Below are 18884 nucleotides of genomic sequence, written 5' to 3'. Positions count from 1 at the left end.
ATTCTTGCCGTACACGGCTTCCCTCTGTGGCTTCACTCGTCCGCGACGAGTCAGCTATCTAGCTATTTATATGTCATTGGTTTCACCTACGTCACAAACTGTTGCATTGTGGGACAGAGCAGTCATGATTGAGTCCGGTTCTTTTAAACATACGGAAATCAAGTGGGCGGGCGGTAGATTTCAACCTTGTTTACGATGGTAATGCGCAGTTTTCGGTTGTTTAACAGAAACTCACGTTTATCCTCGAATTTTCCGAGAAGAAACAAAAGGTGCAACTCATGGCACGGGACTCGATAATTATTGATCAGAAGATTCCGCGTCGTCTGGTTGGCGAAAAAAAAAATCGTGCAAACACTAATGAACAAGGCGAACATTACAGAGTATGCAGTAAACATTTACTCTCAGGTAAGTTCATTTCTCTAGGACTTTTAGGACAAATGGATCCAACTGGTGTATTTAATCATACTTGCAATAATATTTCCTTGTTTTTCTTTTTATAGAAAGGTGCTGATACTTCCGAGAAGTTTGACGATAAACATTATAGCTAATCTTCTAAGTTTAATTCATCTTGATAATTGTACGTTTGTACTTGATTTGTTGTTTGATCCATGAGAAAAGGTGCCGGTAGTAGGCTTGCTGTCAGAAGAAAAAACACTGCTATCATTATGTTATTCTATTTTACTCCGCTTTTATGCCAGTTTTGGCTAATCGTGAAGACGAGGCTGAGTGATGATATGTTGAAAGTAATGAAGCGAAACTCACAAAGAACACCCATGCTCACGCTTGGGATTCGAACCCGGGACCCCTGGCATCGCAGAGCGCTGTGTTAACTGTTAACCACTCTGCTACGGAGGCCGGTATATCCCAAATTGTTAAAGCAAGAATTGAAATTACTGTTTTTTACTAACATTTTATTTTACGGCCGTGATCAAGAATGTGTGGGGCCCTAACCCCACACTCCCTATACGCCTTCATGGCGTGGTGCGTAGCACAGGGGAGCACTTTACTTTTTAACTAACAAACGTACAGTTGGTGCAGGTGTAACGAACGCTACGTGGCGGGTATTTCCTTGCAGACGACAAACAACTCGGCCGCGAACATGGCGGCGGTGTGAATCCTGACGTCACATGAAACCCACCTATAATCGACACAAATTCCATGTAACACAACCGCACGTCTGTGTACACAACACAGACTCTATACTGTACTCAAAAAGCGTTTATAGTTTCTAGTCTGTGTCTTTTACATTGACCATTGGATTGACCGAGTGGTCTGTCGAGTTTACGCGCAAGTGAAGAAAAATCGATGGGGAAGGAAGCAACTCGGTCGAGTCGCTGTTCTCCTTGGACAGCCACTCGACTGTCCTGACTACTGGAGCGAATACTGGCACCAGTTCTCTTCCTAATAGTTGTTGTTTACACGGGGAGAGTAGCTCGCTTGCAAGGGCAAATTGTCCCCTTAGATTGTGGCAACACTGGTTTGGATTGAACCTGTGGATAGAACCAGGTCGAACCCTTGTCATCTGTCTGTGGAGGAGCCGAACATACTAAAATAATCTGTGATACTGAAGGTGTTTATAATAATTCGAAAGTGAAAATATATTAGAATGAAATTAACGTTATGTATGTCTTCCTGAATTATAATATTACGGAAACATGGCGATAGTGTGTTGTGCTAAATATGTCCAATGCTTATTTGTAAGTTACGGTTCGAGGCGGACAAGGACTGTAGTTTCTGCTTTTTGGTTGAGTTTTAATAGTAAACAGTCGCAGTCTCCATTTGGAAATGGAAATAGAATATCTATGCGTTTACCCCATAAACATCTAATAAGTAGCACAAAAAAACAATATATTCATAATCGACAAGATGTAGATGAAGTAGATGACGACGATTTTTATATTGATTTCAATACTTACCATTCTGGGACAAAGAACACGAAAAACGTAGTGGTGCAAAACTTGCAGGATCATTTGAAATGCACAGAAAAAGAAGCCAATGTTATTGTCACAAATTTTCCAGCAATCCAGTCTGTAGACAGAGACAGTTTACTACAAAACGTGCGCTTTCTTGAGAAACACGGCTTGTCAAAGGATGCTCTCCGAAAAAATCCTTGGTTATTGACATACAAAATAAGTAAGTAAAGCTTAACAGGTAAAACTATCATAGCCGGGAATCCGATTTCTTCAAATTTACAGGAGAAAGTACTTACGGAATTGAGTTTGTGTGTAATTTCGGAGGTAAGAGTCTAGTTTGTCCTCCTCCGTATCCGAGCGGGTTAAGGCGTTCACTCGTCTTGAGATTGTTCGCTGCGGGACGGTGTAGGTTCGAATCCAGCTCTGGTCGGAATTTATTCGGCCTACGTATAGGGCCGGTGGCAACCCACCATCGTGAGGAAATTGTGGAGCTCCGAATGAGTGAGCGGTAACCCGGTCGAGAAGACCTACAACGGCTGGGGGTTCGACGGGCTGACCACCCGTCACCCCAATACTGGTCTAACATCTCCATGCTATAACAGGTGATGGAGGAACAGTGTGGGAGGGAGACCAGCAGTCGGTAGGTAAGCCAAGGCTCTCACGGGCTGTCGCGCTATGGGTTATTATTAGAGTCTAGTTTACATCCTTTTCGTAAGGGATACGTGTCATATATCGTTGGAAAGGTTATTCTATAAGGAATTCAACAAACTAAATCCCAAGGCGAGGAAAAATTTCCTGGAGGAGAAAATCTAGAAAAACCGATGTTGTCCGGATATGCTTGATTGAACGTACTGAGGACATTTTTCGATGATGAAGCACATATTTAGGGGTGAAATGGGTGCTAATGGAACCTAACCTAACCTCGTAGGCATACCTCGTTCCCGTGAATGGTTAGTGACAGAAAGTGTAAAAAGAAAAACTTACTTACCCTTACCTACGGATGCCGGAGCGCCGGCTGTCTGCTCGCACGGTTTTGTAAACGGGCAAGAAGGACGTAAACTAGAGTCTAGCCATTTCGGAAGTTCGCAGAAGTGTTTTCTCGCATTTTTCAATGTATTTGTCCCCTAATTCATGTTTTTTCTATAATGTCCATCCGATGCACGAAAGCCATTGCTTGCATTTCCATCCATGTACTTGAACCGGATGTTGCGAGCATTTGATGACATAATCCCCGGTAAGTGTTTCCAAACACACAGTTTTTTCACTATATTGCCCAACCTAAAGCTACCTAACCTAACCTTACCGTGATGGTGCGTAGGGCTATCGTGAATGGTTTTTGGGGCTATTTGTGGATGGTTATACGATCCAGAATGGTTTTTGGGGCTATTCATGGATGGTCATACTATCCTGAATGGTTTTTGGGGCTATGCGGGAGTTTTTCTGTTAAGAAGGTTGAAACGCTGCTTTGCCGTTTGAAACACAACACTAGTCAAGATTTGCCCGCCATTTTGCATGTTCAGGAAGCGAGAAAAGAACAGACAAAAATTACTCGATATGTCGACAACAGATACTAATTTTGTTAAAAAAAAAAAAAAAAAAAAAGAGAAATCCCTTGTTAAACAATCTTTCACAATGTAGAATAAGTAAGTACGAATATAAACAATTACAGAATAAACGAGTTACAGAGGATTCCCAGCTTTGATAGTTTTACCGCTTAACATTGTTAAAAATAGAAATATGTGTTAATTTGAGTTGTACCAGTATTATAATCATTTTTATAGAACTTCAAGGGGCCTTTGACCCACTTTACTCCCTCAAGAATTATGTCGATTTTCTGTAATCGACAGATATCGATATGTTGCATAATATAAAAGTGGTTCCAGCATTACGAAAGCATAAATAACGGAGATGTTTGATCCCAAACTATAGCCAGCGTAAGTAAAACAAACACTATTCCGGACTAATCTCACTCTTTTTTCCTGTAAAAATATCCAGGAACAGCAAAAGTAACACTCCTTGCGTAGCAACAATGTCAAAATACTGTTGCCACCAAACCTAACCCTCTTAACCTATAGCTGGAATGGCCTAGAATCCAGCACAGAGACCGTCTTTATGGCAGTGACCCTTTGTTGCCACGTTTACGTTTGAAGGTACTCGTGGTCAAACAACCAGTTAGGCCTATTTCTTTAGCAAGAAGCATCAACCATATAATCCATTTCCGGAAAGGTTATGTTAGGCTGGGTTGGGTTAAGTAAGCATAGTTAAAAAAATCATAAGAAAAAGGCACGTTTGGAAACACTGGCGAGACCGTGTGACTTTCGACGCTCACGCCATCTGCTGGTACATAATGGAAACAACGGCATAATGTCAGAAAATGCAAGTTCCTTACATAAAAAGTGATTATTTCTTGTTCTACAGCATTCTATGGTGAAGTTTTCATTTTCTGCGAAAGAAAATACCTCGAAGAACTTCGACAATGCTACAGAAACTGATTTCAGTAAGTAGTTTCTCCTGTAAATTTGAAGAAATCCGTTTGGGCGATATCGTATATTTACCAAAAAGTATACATTAGCGATATTTACTAACCAGTAGGTGTTTTATATGTGCCTGTGAAGGAAGGCTTTTTCACACTTTTTTTTAACATTCTCTGAAAATACTACGTTTCAAATAAAAACTTCTATATGGTCCCTCCCAACACCTCTCACTCGTTTCTTTAGTCATTTTTAACATTCGTACTTAATTATTCTTCATTACGAAAGATTCTTCAAGGTGGTATTTTGCTTTTTTCACGAAAATAATTTCAATTTGTGACATTATTGAGTGATTATTGTTGTTCCTTATTTTGCTTCCATAAGACACAATATGGCGAGACAGTTTGACTAGCGTGGTACATCATCATTGGGAATGCAGTGTTTCCAACCTTGTCAACCGAATAATCCCCAAGAACCATTCACGGATAGCCCCAGAAACCGAAAAATCCCCGCAAACCATGCACGCTTAGCCGCACACACCATTCACAGATAGCCCCACGAACCATGCACGGCAAGGTTAGGTTAGGTTTGGTTACGTTAGGAAAACATAGTTAAAATTGTCATTTTCTTGCAAAAAACTGCATGGTTGGAAACACTGACAGGGAATTACGTCATCAAATATTCACAACATTTGGTTAACATAGTGCAAGGAAATGAAGGGAACGACAATTGTGCATCAGAGAGATATTTCTGTTCAAATATACATGATTTCCCGGTGAAATAGATTCCACAATGAAAGAAAATACCTCCATGAACTTCTAAATGCTACAAAAACTCATTTCCGTAAATAGTTTCTTGTGTAAAAATGAAGAAATCCGTTGGGACCGTATCGAAGTTTTACCAAAATCACATTTTTGTGTCCAAATTTGAACAATTTCCTTCTGTAAATTGGATAAACAGTCACGCTGCTTTGTTCTTGTGTTGCATGCCTATTCTGGTGTCGTGAAGTATCTACAGGGCTCGAAAAATCTTCTTCAGAGCTAGGTGTCAGGTCTGAAAATCAGAAGGCGGGGGGAAAAATCAATGGCTAATAAAAATACAAATAGGCCTACATCATGTCTACATGTATATATATATTTTTTTACCTTTACATTGCAATTTGCCTTAAAAAGTCATCTCCACTGCCTGCATCTTTCTTTTGTCTGTCTCTGTCATTGTCCAAGTCGCTGCTCCATACATAAAATATCGGCATATAGTATGTGTTGTATATTACCTTCTTGCATTTCATATTTACATCCTGTGGCCGTGGTGGCTCAGTCTGTAACGCGTCTGACTACCATGCTATAGGTCCCGGGTTCGATCCCCGCCCAGTTCAAATCCGGGAACTTTTCGAAGGTTGGAAGCGGCCCCGGCGCCCACCCAGCGTCGAATGACATGGGTACCTAGGGGAAACCCTGGGGGGTAAAGGCGGTCAGGGGCGTGATGCTGATCACATCACCCCCACTCACGACCGGATCAAGAAAGTGTGGGGCGTTACCCCCACACCCCCTATATATCTTCATGGCATGGTGCTATGCACAGGGGATCACTTTACCTTTTTTTTTTTTTTTTACCTTCATCCCTGTTCCATATTAATCTTTGAACGCTTTGATATAGTCCACCACACATTTGTCCTCTTCTATTCTTCCACTTCTCTCAATTATGCTTCCTAGATATTTGAAGGTCTCCACTACCCTCAACTCTTCTGTGTCCATCTTTATTCTTGGTTCATTTCTGGCTCTGTTTCTTGTTGTTATTATCACCTCGCTCTTCTCTGCACTGAATATCACAAATTCATACCATTCATTCAAAATATTACGCTTTGTTGTCTCAAAGTCCACGTTAGGAATCAGAAGATGCTTCTTGAAATGCTGAGTCAGTGTTTCTATTTCCTGCACCCCAAAATTCTCAAGGTCCTCCCCTACTTGCCAGGTGAAAGTGTCAAACGCTCGGGTGCACATTTCAATGCTGCTCTCACTCTTTAGAAACCTTTCCTCTAGATATCTTGCACCAAGATGTCCTTGTCAACTTGAATAGAAGAACTAGTGGTTTTTGTCAAACCCTGCAGTTGCACACCATGAAATATCCCTTGCAGAGATGCATTGTTAAGAAACTGGTGCTCGTAGATACCTGGAACTTCTCTTAATGATGCTAGAGCTCTTAATGTACATTTTACATGGTGCTCTACAGTGCTTATAAACAAATCTTGCCTTTGGAACAAAAGAGAAAGATTAATGATCAGGTAATCCAGTAGGAACTGTATCAAGTGAATAAATCTGAGTTTTCTCAGAAGTCCCTTTGCAAATGCAGAACCAGTGGCCTTCTCTGAATTATAAGTACAACGGCAATTCAGAAAAAAACACTGTTTGTTTATCAGACATTCATAGATACAGAACTTTTATTATACACATTAGAAATGTACATTACATTACTTTTCAACATAATCACCATTCAAATTGAGGCACTTGTCATAACGTTTTACGCCGTTTGAAATTCCTTCTGCAAGAAAATATCCCGCATGGGAATGAAGCCACCCTCTAACAGCATCGTGAAGCGCATTGTCACTGTCGAAGCAGTGCAACGCAAGCCACTGTTTCATGTACCTGATGAGCTGGTAGTTGCTCGGCACTAAATCTGGGATATAGTGTGAATGATCAAAAACATCCCAACGGAACTGCTCCAAAAGTTCTTCAGTGCATCAATTTTATTTTGTCAATTTCCTGCACGAGTTCATTGCAAACATGCGACACCATTCATGCACGACACCTTCACTCATCATGTTTGGTCCGTAAACATTGCACATTTCGCGATGAATCGCAGCTGCCGAAAGTTTTTCGTACACAGAAATCGTATTACTGCCCACACTTCACATTTGGCGGGATTTTCTATTGGAGCGTTCATTTTGGATTGTTATAGCAGACGAGTCAACTGCAACAGAACCTTCTCCTTCCACTCCTCACTGCCTACTGAACTATTGCACACAGCACCACAGGACTGACGTCACTATCCCTGGCTATTTCTCTCACATGTGCAAACAGAGTTTTTTTTTTCCGAATTACCCTCATACGTATGTTCCAGATGAATAATGACACATTTCCAATCTTTTACCAAAGCGGTTAATGCACCAACTTTGCTCGCAATTCATCTCACAGCATGAAGATACTGAATTTTCAGAATCTGCCTCTCTCGCATATCAGATGCTGCCCGTCACTGATGCATTCTCTTTAGAGAGCACTGGTAAAACTTGTATAAACTTTTAAGTACACCATCTATATCATCAATGCATTTTACATTTTTTACTGCACTTAGCACACTCAATTGCAGCCTGTGAGCAATGCAGCTCTACGCTTTTTCATCTGTTGCTGCAAGTTACAAAGGTTTGTTCTAAAGTGCAAAAACAAAACACAAAGAATTTCACATCTGCACTGAACTTCACATTCAGCCGCTTTCACTCTTAAGGATTACGTCGATTGGGTCCGTTAACCCCCAATGTATTAATAGAACTTCAGTCTTAACCTTCAAGTGATGCCACCTGGTAGCAATTGTGCATACTATAGGAAGCTGAGCATCACCGTATTCAAGACATCGCTAAATCACGTGAGCATTTAAATACGAAGTGCTTACCAAGAGAAAGCAGGAAAGGAAGAAGGGGGGGGGGGGGCAAAGAGTAAGAAATTGTTACTGATTTTATGGAATTTGCACAATGTTATAAAACAGTAGACAGTCCAGTGCCAACTAGAGCATTCGTACTGAAACCAGTCTTGTGTGATTCAGCCTTTAGTGTAACTGTACTTGTGTCTCACAGATACAGTCCAACCGATCGTATTACTTTTCGAAGTGCGGCCGTTTTCGTTTCAATTTTTGACATTCGTACTTACGTATCTGCTTCGCGGAACATTCCTGAATGTGTAGAACATCTAGAAATTGCAAAATAAGCAAAAATAAGGCGTTAGTTTTCGGAATGGAAACTGTCGATTTTCGCAATTTTTTTTGTTTCACAACCAAATATATATATTCCTTATACTACCACGACACCAAATTTTAACTATGTTTGCCTAACCTAACCACGTGCCAATGGTTCGTGGGGCTAGCGTCAATGGTTCGTGGGGCTAGCGTCAATGGTTCGTGGGGCTAGCGTCAATGGTTCGTGGGGCTAGCATCAATGGTTCATGGGGCTAGCGCCAATGGTTCCTGGGGCTAGCTATTCTCCGTCGGAGAATTAATTTTCAACAAACAACATGAATTGCAGCTATGAAACATTCCCACATCACACAAAACACCTTCCCGATGTTCGACAATGCTACAGGAACTTATTACGGTAAGTAGTTTCTTCTGTAAAAATAAATAAATGTGTCCGAAGGATAGTAAACTAGTACCAACTAAATTTTCTTTTAACCTAAATGTGAATTTCTATAATATTTGAGTGAATACTGAGTGTGATTCCTCCCAGAGAAATGTTCCTATCCTCACTCATTTTCTACTGACACTGTTATTGTCTGAATGTCATATGGAGAAAAACACTTTTGTATTTATATTTCCAGAAGCACTGAGTTTTAGAATTGCCTTCTTGAAAGACCTGGATGTAAGAGAGCTGAATGTTGGTCTCCCGCTGTTGAAACTCCCCTTGAAGAAGCTGAGGCATATGGCCATGTATTGGTGGAAGGAGAAACAAAGGCTGAGTGACCTAATTAACTATTTTGCTGAGAAGTTGCAGGTATGTATTTAAAAGAGAGAGAGATATTAGGTGTGCAAATTACCGTATTTGCCGGTGTCTAAGACACCCTTTTTTCCTTTAAAAATAGGTCTGAAAATCAGGGTGCATCTTGTACGCCAATACTCAGTTTTTGATTACCTCAATTTCTGGAAATTTTCCCTGTTCGAGTGAGCCAATTTGCTTTGTAGTGTGTGGTGGAGAAGACTAAAATATATTCTTTCCTATTTAGATTAGTAAGTTATTTTTTGAAAGCAGACCTACATGTTACTTTATATTTGAAATAGCATACTGTACTTTAGTTATAATGTTAGGTGATGAAGCTCTTTCCTAAAAAGTGAGTCCAAAAAAGGAGGCACGTCTTATACGGTAATTCTCGGTCTTTTTTTTTTAAAGAAAGAAAATGCTTATTCATAAAACAAAAATGATCTTACATTTTAATCAGCAAAGTAATTGGAAATTGGAAATTACATCCTTTTGCCATCTGTTAGGCAGCTGGTGAATCCCCTAGCAATAGAAAACAGCGCTTTACAATCTATAAACTCAACAATGCTATTTTCCACCTCTTGAAGGTTTCTGAAGTACAAATCCCCTAGATGCTGTTGCAGAGGCTGGAACAGGTGGTAGGGGGCAGGTTAGGGAACATCTCCTTAGTTTATTTTGCCATGTGCAGTCTGGCATTATCATGCTGCAATATCACCTTCCTAGTCCAACTGCTTGTAAATGGTCTTTCCCTCTCAATTTCATTGCTCAAACAAATCAGTTGAAATTGATTTGTTTATTTTTGTTCAGTTGTTGCTCCAGTTCTTCATCCTACACTTTCCATGGTTGCTGTTCATCTTCCAGATTGAAATTACGCTTTTGGAATCACCAGAACCACTTCTTACAGGTGCTGTATCATACAGCATCTTCCCCCAAGGCTAAACAAATCATTTCCTTCACCTCAGCTGCCTTTTTCTTTGGTTAATATGCAAAAAGCATGCAGTGTCAGACGTACACTTGAACGAAATCATGCTCAGTACTGCTTCTTTAGGTTACATCTTCTGCTAGTTGGGTATTTTAATTTTTTAGTTTGGTATTTGAGTGTACGAACATGGCAGGGAAAATTCCAATTGTAATAATTCTATCATTATGGTATAATAGGCAAATTAAGGGGGCGAGAATTAATTTGTACATTGTTTCATTATGTCGTCATGAATGTAACTTGATTTTTCTTTGTTTTTTTTTAGAACTGTTGATTGCATATGGCATATTCTAATAATTATTAACAGTTTCAATGAAAAAGAAGCCCTGTCAAGTTATTTTACTGCCATGTGGAAAACCCAGGTTTGATTTCCAGAGTGGGTGATGCCAAGTGATTTTTTCCCCCATTATTATATCTGCATAAATGGCTCTGAGACTTCCTCAGTCTCGCAATCAATGGGATATCAGGAGGGAGGGATAATGACAGTCAGAGCATAGTGCTGATCACATCACTGATCACATCATCTTGACTGTGACCGAGAACGCGTGTGTGTGTGTGTGTAAACATACTTCCACAGCCCTTGCATTCTTTCGGAACAGTATATTCCACAGGGGAGTACTTTAACTAACTTTTCTTTATAGTGTGTGCAAATTAGGTGAAAAAATATTGTGTTCAGGCTGACTTTGTAAAACATATATATCTGCACAATGGAACTTCTCTATAACTGACACCAACAGAAAACATAAGGATGTCCATTATTGAGAAGTGCCTGCTATAGTAAAATAGAATTACAATGCTATAAATGCTTAATTTATGTGACAGAATGTTTTGAATTTCTTCCAAGTTTAACAAACAAAATTTATCATGCATGCATATTTTCCATATTTATTTCTAATGTACATATGATTTTGGAAAATGCTGGCCTCTAGGGTGGTGTCGTTAACACATAATGCTATGACACTACGGGTCCTGGGTTGAAATCCCAGCCTGGCATGGGCGTTCTTTGTGAATGTCCGTTCATCATATCATCACTCATCCTCATCTTTGCAATTAGTAGTTTTTGACGAAAAAACAAAATGTCAAAAAACGCATTGTTAATTTTTCTTGTTTTTGAAAGGTATGAGATGCATTTTGTTAACCATGTTTTGTAACGAAATAATATGAAATAAACTCTTAAACAAGAAATTTAGGGTTTATTTACCAACTTAACACCTTCCGAGGTCTCAATTATTCTGTGAGTTATGCAATTCATGGAAAGTTGATTAATTCTGCTGTTAATATTGGAGAAGCAAAAATGGACTCCTTTACACAGATATAAACTTAATACTCAGATAACTACATAAATGTACATAAATAACTACATTAGAAGTGAAATGTTAATTTTGTGTAATAAGTGTAATTTTTAAATCAAATTTAGGATTATATTCACAATTTTAATACCAAAATGTCTTTTTATGTACCACTTTTCATCCATTTTTTCACCGAACACCGAAATTTTATTTTATTTACTGCTTTTGAACCTGAAATTGACTCCGTTTTTATACCAGAATTTAGCTTTTTTATTTACGAAAATTATGTATGTCTAGCAATTAGCCAAAAAGTGACGGAAAACCAAAGTACAGTAAACCAAATCAAAAATTCTGCAAACTACATCAAACTTCCTCTTTCTCACAGACTTAGATGATTTCAAGTTTTTTTTTGTTTTTTTTGTTTTTGTTTTTGTTTAAAGTTGATGGTTTGTATGTGTGCCATGTGCTTCACAAGATAAAAGCAGTATGTATTTTGTTGTTACGATAAACTTCAACAAGTAAGTTCTCTTTAAGGCCAAAAGATACATATCAGGGACGTTTAAAAGTTTTGCACAGTGTAAGATTAAATTGAAAAAATAAATTTATTTCCCAAAATCACATTACAAACCGTCAATGTAATCTACGTTGTTCGTTATTATAGCTTCCCAACGTTTGGGCAAGTTTTGTATTCCAGCCAGGACACCTTCATTGTTGACTTGTCTGATTACCTGGATCACCTCATCAGAAGCTTCTTCACTTGTACGAAAACGTTTCCCACAGGATGGTTGCTTCAGTGTGGGGAACAAATCAATTTCGTGGGCTCATATCAGGACTGTACGAGGGTGTATCGTAAAGTTTTGACAATCACCCTGTTCTAAATGAGCTAGAATTCGTGTTTTATATTGAGGGACTTGGGACTTCTCTACATAGTAACCATCCATAGCCACACATTTCTCCCATCGTTTCTTGACCTTCCGAAGGCCCTCGTTGTAGAACTCCCTGGATTGTGACTAAAACCATTGCTCAAGCTCCATAATGATGGTTCGAGATTGGGAGAATAAGGTGGATGTGGCAAGATTTCATAGCCACATTGCCTTGCCTTCTCGATCGCAACTTGCGAAGAGTGAGCGGTTGCATTATCGGCCAGGAGACGAAGGCCTTTCGTGAGCATGCCGTGCCGTTTTTCTTTCAGAGCACTCGCAACTTGTCCAGAAGTGTGCAGTAGTAGTCGCCAGTGATGGTCTGACCCTTCGCAAGGTAGTTTGTTAATACAACGCCGCAACAATCCCAGAAAACTGAGAGAATGAGCTTCCTTGCCGACTTCTGCACCTTTGCCTTCTTGGGTGGGGGGGAATGGGAGTGCTTCCACTCCCTGCTCATGGTTTTGGTTTCTTGATCGTACTGGTAGACCCAACATTCGTCCATGGTTACCAGACGACCAAAGAAATCATCTTCATCCTGCTCCAAAAGGGTCAACATCCGCCTCGAAAATTCGCACCGTGTGTGTTTTTGAAAAGGAGTCAGCAAGCGTGGAACCCAGCATGCAGACACCTTTGTCATGTGCAATTCGTCGTGAATTATTTTTGACACACTACCATAACTAAGCCCCGTTTCGTTCATTATTGTTTGGATGGTTGCACGTCGATCTTCCAGGATGAAACACTCCACTTTCTTCACATTGACAGCGTCGTCTGTGCATGACGGTCTCCTACTTCTTGGCTCGTTTGTCAGTGACATGTGGCCAGTTTGGAAATTCTTTTTCTGCCTCGCAATAGTCTCATATGATGGGCAATCATCACCATAGATAGCTTTCATTTCATCATGGATCTGCCAGGCATTATTCCTCTTCAAATGCAGGAACTTTACCACACTTCGGGCTTCAATTTTATCCATCTCACACTTTCCTCTTAACTCATGCGATTCCTGGAGGGGAAAAAAAACAATCACTTGGTTTTTGCACCATTAGCTACATAAGGTTTAATAAGTTTACTGACAAAAATTCACTCTTATAGCTAAAAAACTTCATGGTGATTGTCAAAACTTTACGATACCCCCTCGTAAGGAATGTGGGGAAGTATTTCCCATCGATATTTGTCTACAAGTAGTCATACTTTATTAGAAACATGTGGTTTCACATTTATCATGCTAAATGAGTGGGGGTACGTCAGGTGTTCTTTGACGAATCTTTTCTCTCCTGTAAACTGAAGTGACTGACATATTCTCTTCGTGTGCAACTTCTTCACATGCTTGGCCTCAAATTTCTTCCAAAATTTCATTAACAGCAACCAAAGCTGTGTCATCTGTTGCATTTGATGGCTGCCACTTCATGAGTTGTCCTCATTGCTTATGTGACCTTCACGAAAAGTAGCAGCCCACTGTGACGTTGTGCTACAATCCACTACAGTATCACCATACAGTTCAAACAAAACTTTGTGAATTTCATTTAGTTCTTTCCTTGTCAAGTTTCAGTTTTCATGTAGGGCAATGGCGTGCTACATGAAATATGACCTCATTATTTTTTTCATTCCATTTTAGGGCACAGTTGTTCAGCACAGAGCCAATCTATCAAGCAAATGTATCCACAAAATTTTACACTGAAGTCTGACTCATAACAATCAGAACAGTCACACCACTCTAATGACCACTCATGCGCAGTATGCAAACCTTTTGAAATGAGGCTTATAAATATATGTAGCCACCACCATATCATTGGAACTACTGCATGACGAAGAATCTGGCCCTCTTGCAGCACTGCCAACTCCGAATTTAAAGATATCTCCATTGTTTTTTTTTTCCTCACAGTTGTCTGTTGTTTGAATGTCTAACAGATACGTTATTATTCTTTGTGAGTGTCCTTTCATCACCTTCATCATGTCATCACTCATCCTCATCATTACAATTAGCCAGTAGTTGCAGAAAATCAATGGTAAATAAAAAAAAGCATAAACTTCATCTAATTGTCAGGATTAGCATAAAGAGTCAGATGAAAACTAGCTAGCTCTATGGAATTCCTAAACATGATAATTTTTTGCCGTATCATCATACGTTTTCCATCTCTCCACCGGCCCCTGTGGTGGAGTGGTTAGCACATTGCGTTATGATGCCAGGGATCCCGGGTTTGAATCCTGCCCAGGAAGTGGATGTTTGTTTTGTCTATTCATCACTCATCCCCATCTTCGCAAATTAGCCAAAAGTGGCACAAGAAACGAAGTAAAATAAAGCAAATCAATCAATCAGTCACCTCTCTATTCTGGGCAAGTCTCACTATCCTTATATTGTCAATTCACCTTCATCGTGGCCTTCTTACCACCAGATTCGGAGACCAAGATCCTCCATATTTTTTTCTTCTTCCATCAAACTTTTGATTTAATTATTCTAATAATATCGTGGGATTAATATAAATTATTATTAGAGTGTCAGCAAGACAGTGTAAAATAATAAATGTACATACAAAAGAGATTACCACTTCAAGCAAATTTTATCTTTTTAATAAATTGCAATGTATCTTTACTTTATGCACACATTTGATACACACATTTCTGCTTGTTTTTTTGTAGTGTGAACCTACTGAAGCTGCAGGTTTAATTGTGGACTACCCATTCCTGCAGTGTGTGTCCTTGTCTCGTGTGCAGCTGCTTGTTAATTTGCTATTAGGTAAGTAAAGTGCACAATAGGATGTACGTGGTCTTGATTTTTTTTTGCAAAATCATACTGAAAAATACCGATTGTATTTCTAATACTAGTAGTATTTCTAATTTCGTATTCTGAATGTTAGTGGCAATGTATCTACATTAACATGCATTGTTAATTGGACATTATCCATTGTCTAATTATTTTATCTATGGTTATTCTAACATCACCTTTTTTCTCGTCTTCAGGTGAACAAATTTCTTTTTGCCGGTGGTGAGGATTGGAGCTATGGCAGACGTGTAATTCTATTACAAATCTGATGTACTAACCAAACAACATACTATACTACTTTTTTGCTCCACTTATGCTACTATTTATATTTTCTGGGAAGAAGGGACCATATTTGCTTGAATTCCACACTGGAATTACTTATAGAGTTGGCAAAATTTGTGTTTTTGTTTCAAAAGAAACAGAACAAACAGTTTCTTGTTGTTTTAAACAGTGTTTTAAACAAAAACAGAAAGAAAAATGTTTAAAACAAAACATTTAAAGCATTATGCCAAGAAGTCTTTATTTTTTAAGAATAATGATTAATAAGAAATTTTTTAATCATCCGAGGAAGGGCTGTGCTTCCTAGTTATGAAGTAAATACTTGACTAACTTAAAATACCTATTTACGTTTCTCTTAAATCCTTGCATGTAGGCTGTTCAAGTAGCTTGAACTCATCCACAGTTGCCAGGCCGCACTCAGTCCATGTGGTAGCTACTCTGTTTTTCCAAATACGACATTTTATCGCGAATGCAACAAAATATTGACATTAACAACTATTATGTTAAGTGAGGAACAAAACTGTTTCATCCATATAATTTTCAATTTTGAACATTTTTTAAACACTTGTAAAAAAAATGCAGACGTGCCCCACGGATATTCATCATGATATGTTTCTTTGTTAATTGAATATACGTGGGTGAATCAAATAGTAAATTACACCCCCTGTAAAAAAAAAAAAACACATTAGAAAGAAAAAATTTTTGGACGAAAACACATGAACATTTAACTTTTTTTGACATAGTCACCAAGGTGTTCCAAGCACTTTTTTGTATCGTGTGACCAGTTTTTCGATTCCTTGTGTGTAAAAATTCCATCCAATTTTATTGAACAACTTTGAGACTGCTTCCTGCACTTCCTCATCTGACGCGAAATGCTGACCCACTAGGTTTTGTTTGAGAGGACCGAAAAGTTGGTAGTCACAGGGTGCCAAATCAGGGCTATAGGGAGGGTGAGACCACACTTCCCACTTGAATTTTTGCAGTAAATTCTGTGTGACACCAGCTGTATGGGGGTAGCGTTGTCGTGAAGAAGAACAATCCCATCACTCAATCTTCCAGGCCTTCGATCTTTAATGGCTTTTCTCAGCTTCTTTTAAGTCTCACCGTATGTTGCGGCATTGATTGTTGTTCCTTGGGACACAAACTCACTGTAAACAACGCCTTCGGAGTCGAAGAAGATTGTCAGCATGACCTTTTGAACCATTGGACAGGTTTTGGCTTTTCTTGGTGGTGTCGAATGCTTGTGTCTCCATTCCATGGATGCCCTCTTTGTCTCGGGAGTGTATTGGTGGGTGCACCCAAGACTCATCTCCTGTGATGATTTTGCTCAGAAACTGCGGACTACCCATGGAATAACGCCAAAGAAATGACAGCGCAGCATCAGTATTAACCCCATAAAAGTAGAGGAACCAGTGTAATTAATTCTTTCCCTCATGACATGCTCAAGTTTCTTGATAGAAGGATATTGGCCATTGCCATACATTTCAAATATTGTACGACGGAGTACATCGTTTTCAAAGTCATCTAAGCTGGTAACACTTTTCTGTTTTCTGGCATGTTTCCCAGGAGATTTAAATAGGGGTTCACCAATTTCTGTGGTAGATATTTTACCCTGTTTTACAATACGCGACAGAGTATGAACACTTACACAACACGCTTTAGCCGTAAGTTCTCTACTATGTGAAAACACTGTTTCAGCATGCACTTCTTCCGACGCCAATTCCGTGAAGTACGAATACACTTTAAAAATAATATATCTCCCTTGTGAATGTATTATTTTACCCTTGGTGCCTGTACTACTGGTGCTAGGTTTCGAGAGTGACATTATTTAAAATAAAAAGAACACACGGAACACACACTATTGCACGAAAGGGCTGTATTTAATCTTCTCACAACTGTTCTTTGTGGCACATTAGTGAACGATAAGCGAATAATTTTACACCGGCCTCCTTATGAAAATTCTGAACTCAAACTGACCCACACTTTCAATGTTCAAGAATGCCCAGGACAATGAAGGGTCATTGTTAGAGGCATGCAAATTTAATTTTTGATGAAAATATGAAATAACATGCTGTAATGTTCATTTTTCATGTTTCTGAAAGGTGTGAGGCCCATTTTTCTTTTCTGTTTTGTCACGAAATAATGCGAAATGAACTGCAAAATGCGAAATATACTCTTAAACACAAAATTTACCATTTATATACCGACCCGACACTTTCTGAAGTCTGAAGTATCCTGTGAGTTATGCAATTCATGGAAATATGATTAATTCTGCTGTAAATATTTGAGAAGCAAAAATGGACCACTTTACACAGGAATAAACTTAATACTCGGGTAACTATATATTAGAAGGGGTGTTTATTTTGTGTAATAAGTGCAGTTTTTAAATCAAATTTAGGATTATATTCACAATTTTGAAACCAAATTGTCATCTTATATAGTAGCATTTTTGATGTGATTATTCACTGCTATAACACCGAAATTTTGTTTTATTTACCGCTTTTGAACCCGAAATCGACTCTGTATTTGTACCGAAATTTTGCTTTTTTTATTTACCAAAAATATGTGCCTCTAGTCATTGTTTATATCAAGACGAATTTAACACCCACAGTTTTCCCTGGCAATGAAAAAAACAGGCGGAAGGAAATGAAAGGTGATGTTCCCTTGTTTCTTCAAGGAGCGATAACTCCGGCTGTAGGCAACAGAAATTCATGGGACTTGGACAGTCAGGTTCAATATGCCCCCCCCCCCTTTTTTTTTTTAAGTGGCGAGTTTTATGAAATCATCTTGCACGCAAGAAAATTACAGAACACGGCTTTTAACTTCCGCGCCGCATTTTCCTAACTATACAACATTGCACTCCTCCCATTGGCTGGTTGCCATGCACACCCTCTGCATGCAGTGTTGCCTTTGTCAGAGAGAAGTGTGAGGCCTGGCATTGTCGTGTAAGAGACACACTTCCCTGGTCGTCGTTTCTGAATAACACGTCGCACTCAGCGGAGAATTTCACAGTATGCCAGTGTTCTGCCTAGAACGTTGTGTCAGCCAGTCCAAAAGCAGGATGCCATCTGCATCCGAAAACACAGACACTAGCTGCTTCCCACATGAAGGTGACGGTCTTGCTTTTTTTTTTTGGACGTGGACTGCAATGATGTTTCCATTCCATTGATTGCTGTCTTTTCTGGGGTGTTTTGTAACTGAAGAATGACTCATGTTCAGTCACTAAGCGAGCAAAAAAAGTCCTCTAGATTTTCGGCATGGAGGGCCAAGAGATGCCTGCAACAGTTCACACGCACAGTTTTTGTTCCTGGGTGAGGAGGTGTATGAGGAACCCACTGTGGACACACCTTCATCTTTAGATCCTTTGTGACTATGATGTGGATCATCGCCCTTCCCATACTGGTTGCATGCTGTTAGCGTCCACATTCACATGCTTGCCGTTAATTACTATGTCAGACTCTTGCTGAATCATGACAGGGGTTCGAGATGAGCGACGATGTCCAGGGCTGGTTCCTTTCTTAATGCTTGCACTTCCAG

At 39.3% G+C, this 18884-nt stretch overlaps 1 protein-coding gene across 1 annotated transcript in view; it reads left to right on the top strand.

Moving 5' to 3' along the window:
• Nucleotides 1–1503: 1503 nt before the first annotated feature.
• Nucleotides 1504–18884, top strand: part of mTTF (mitochondrial transcription termination factor) — a 30657-nt gene continuing 13276 nt past the window's right edge. The window contains exons 1-3 of the mRNA XM_083112294.1: nucleotides 1504–1570; nucleotides 8965–9137; nucleotides 14945–15041. Coding sequence (XP_082968420.1) covers nucleotides 9066–9137; nucleotides 14945–15041 — 169 coding nt within the window. The 5' untranslated portion in view covers nucleotides 1504–1570; nucleotides 8965–9065. The remainder of the gene's footprint in view (nucleotides 1571–8964; nucleotides 9138–14944; nucleotides 15042–18884) is intronic.

The sequence above is a fragment of the Lepisma saccharinum genome, chromosome 26 (assembly GCF_977018435.1).
Source record: "Lepisma saccharinum chromosome 26, izLepSacc3.1, whole genome shotgun sequence".
Taxonomy (NCBI): Eukaryota; Metazoa; Arthropoda; class Insecta; order Zygentoma; family Lepismatidae; genus Lepisma; species Lepisma saccharinum.
The sequence above is the reverse complement of the archived record's forward strand: the minus strand, read 5'-3'. Positions and strand labels throughout refer to the sequence as shown.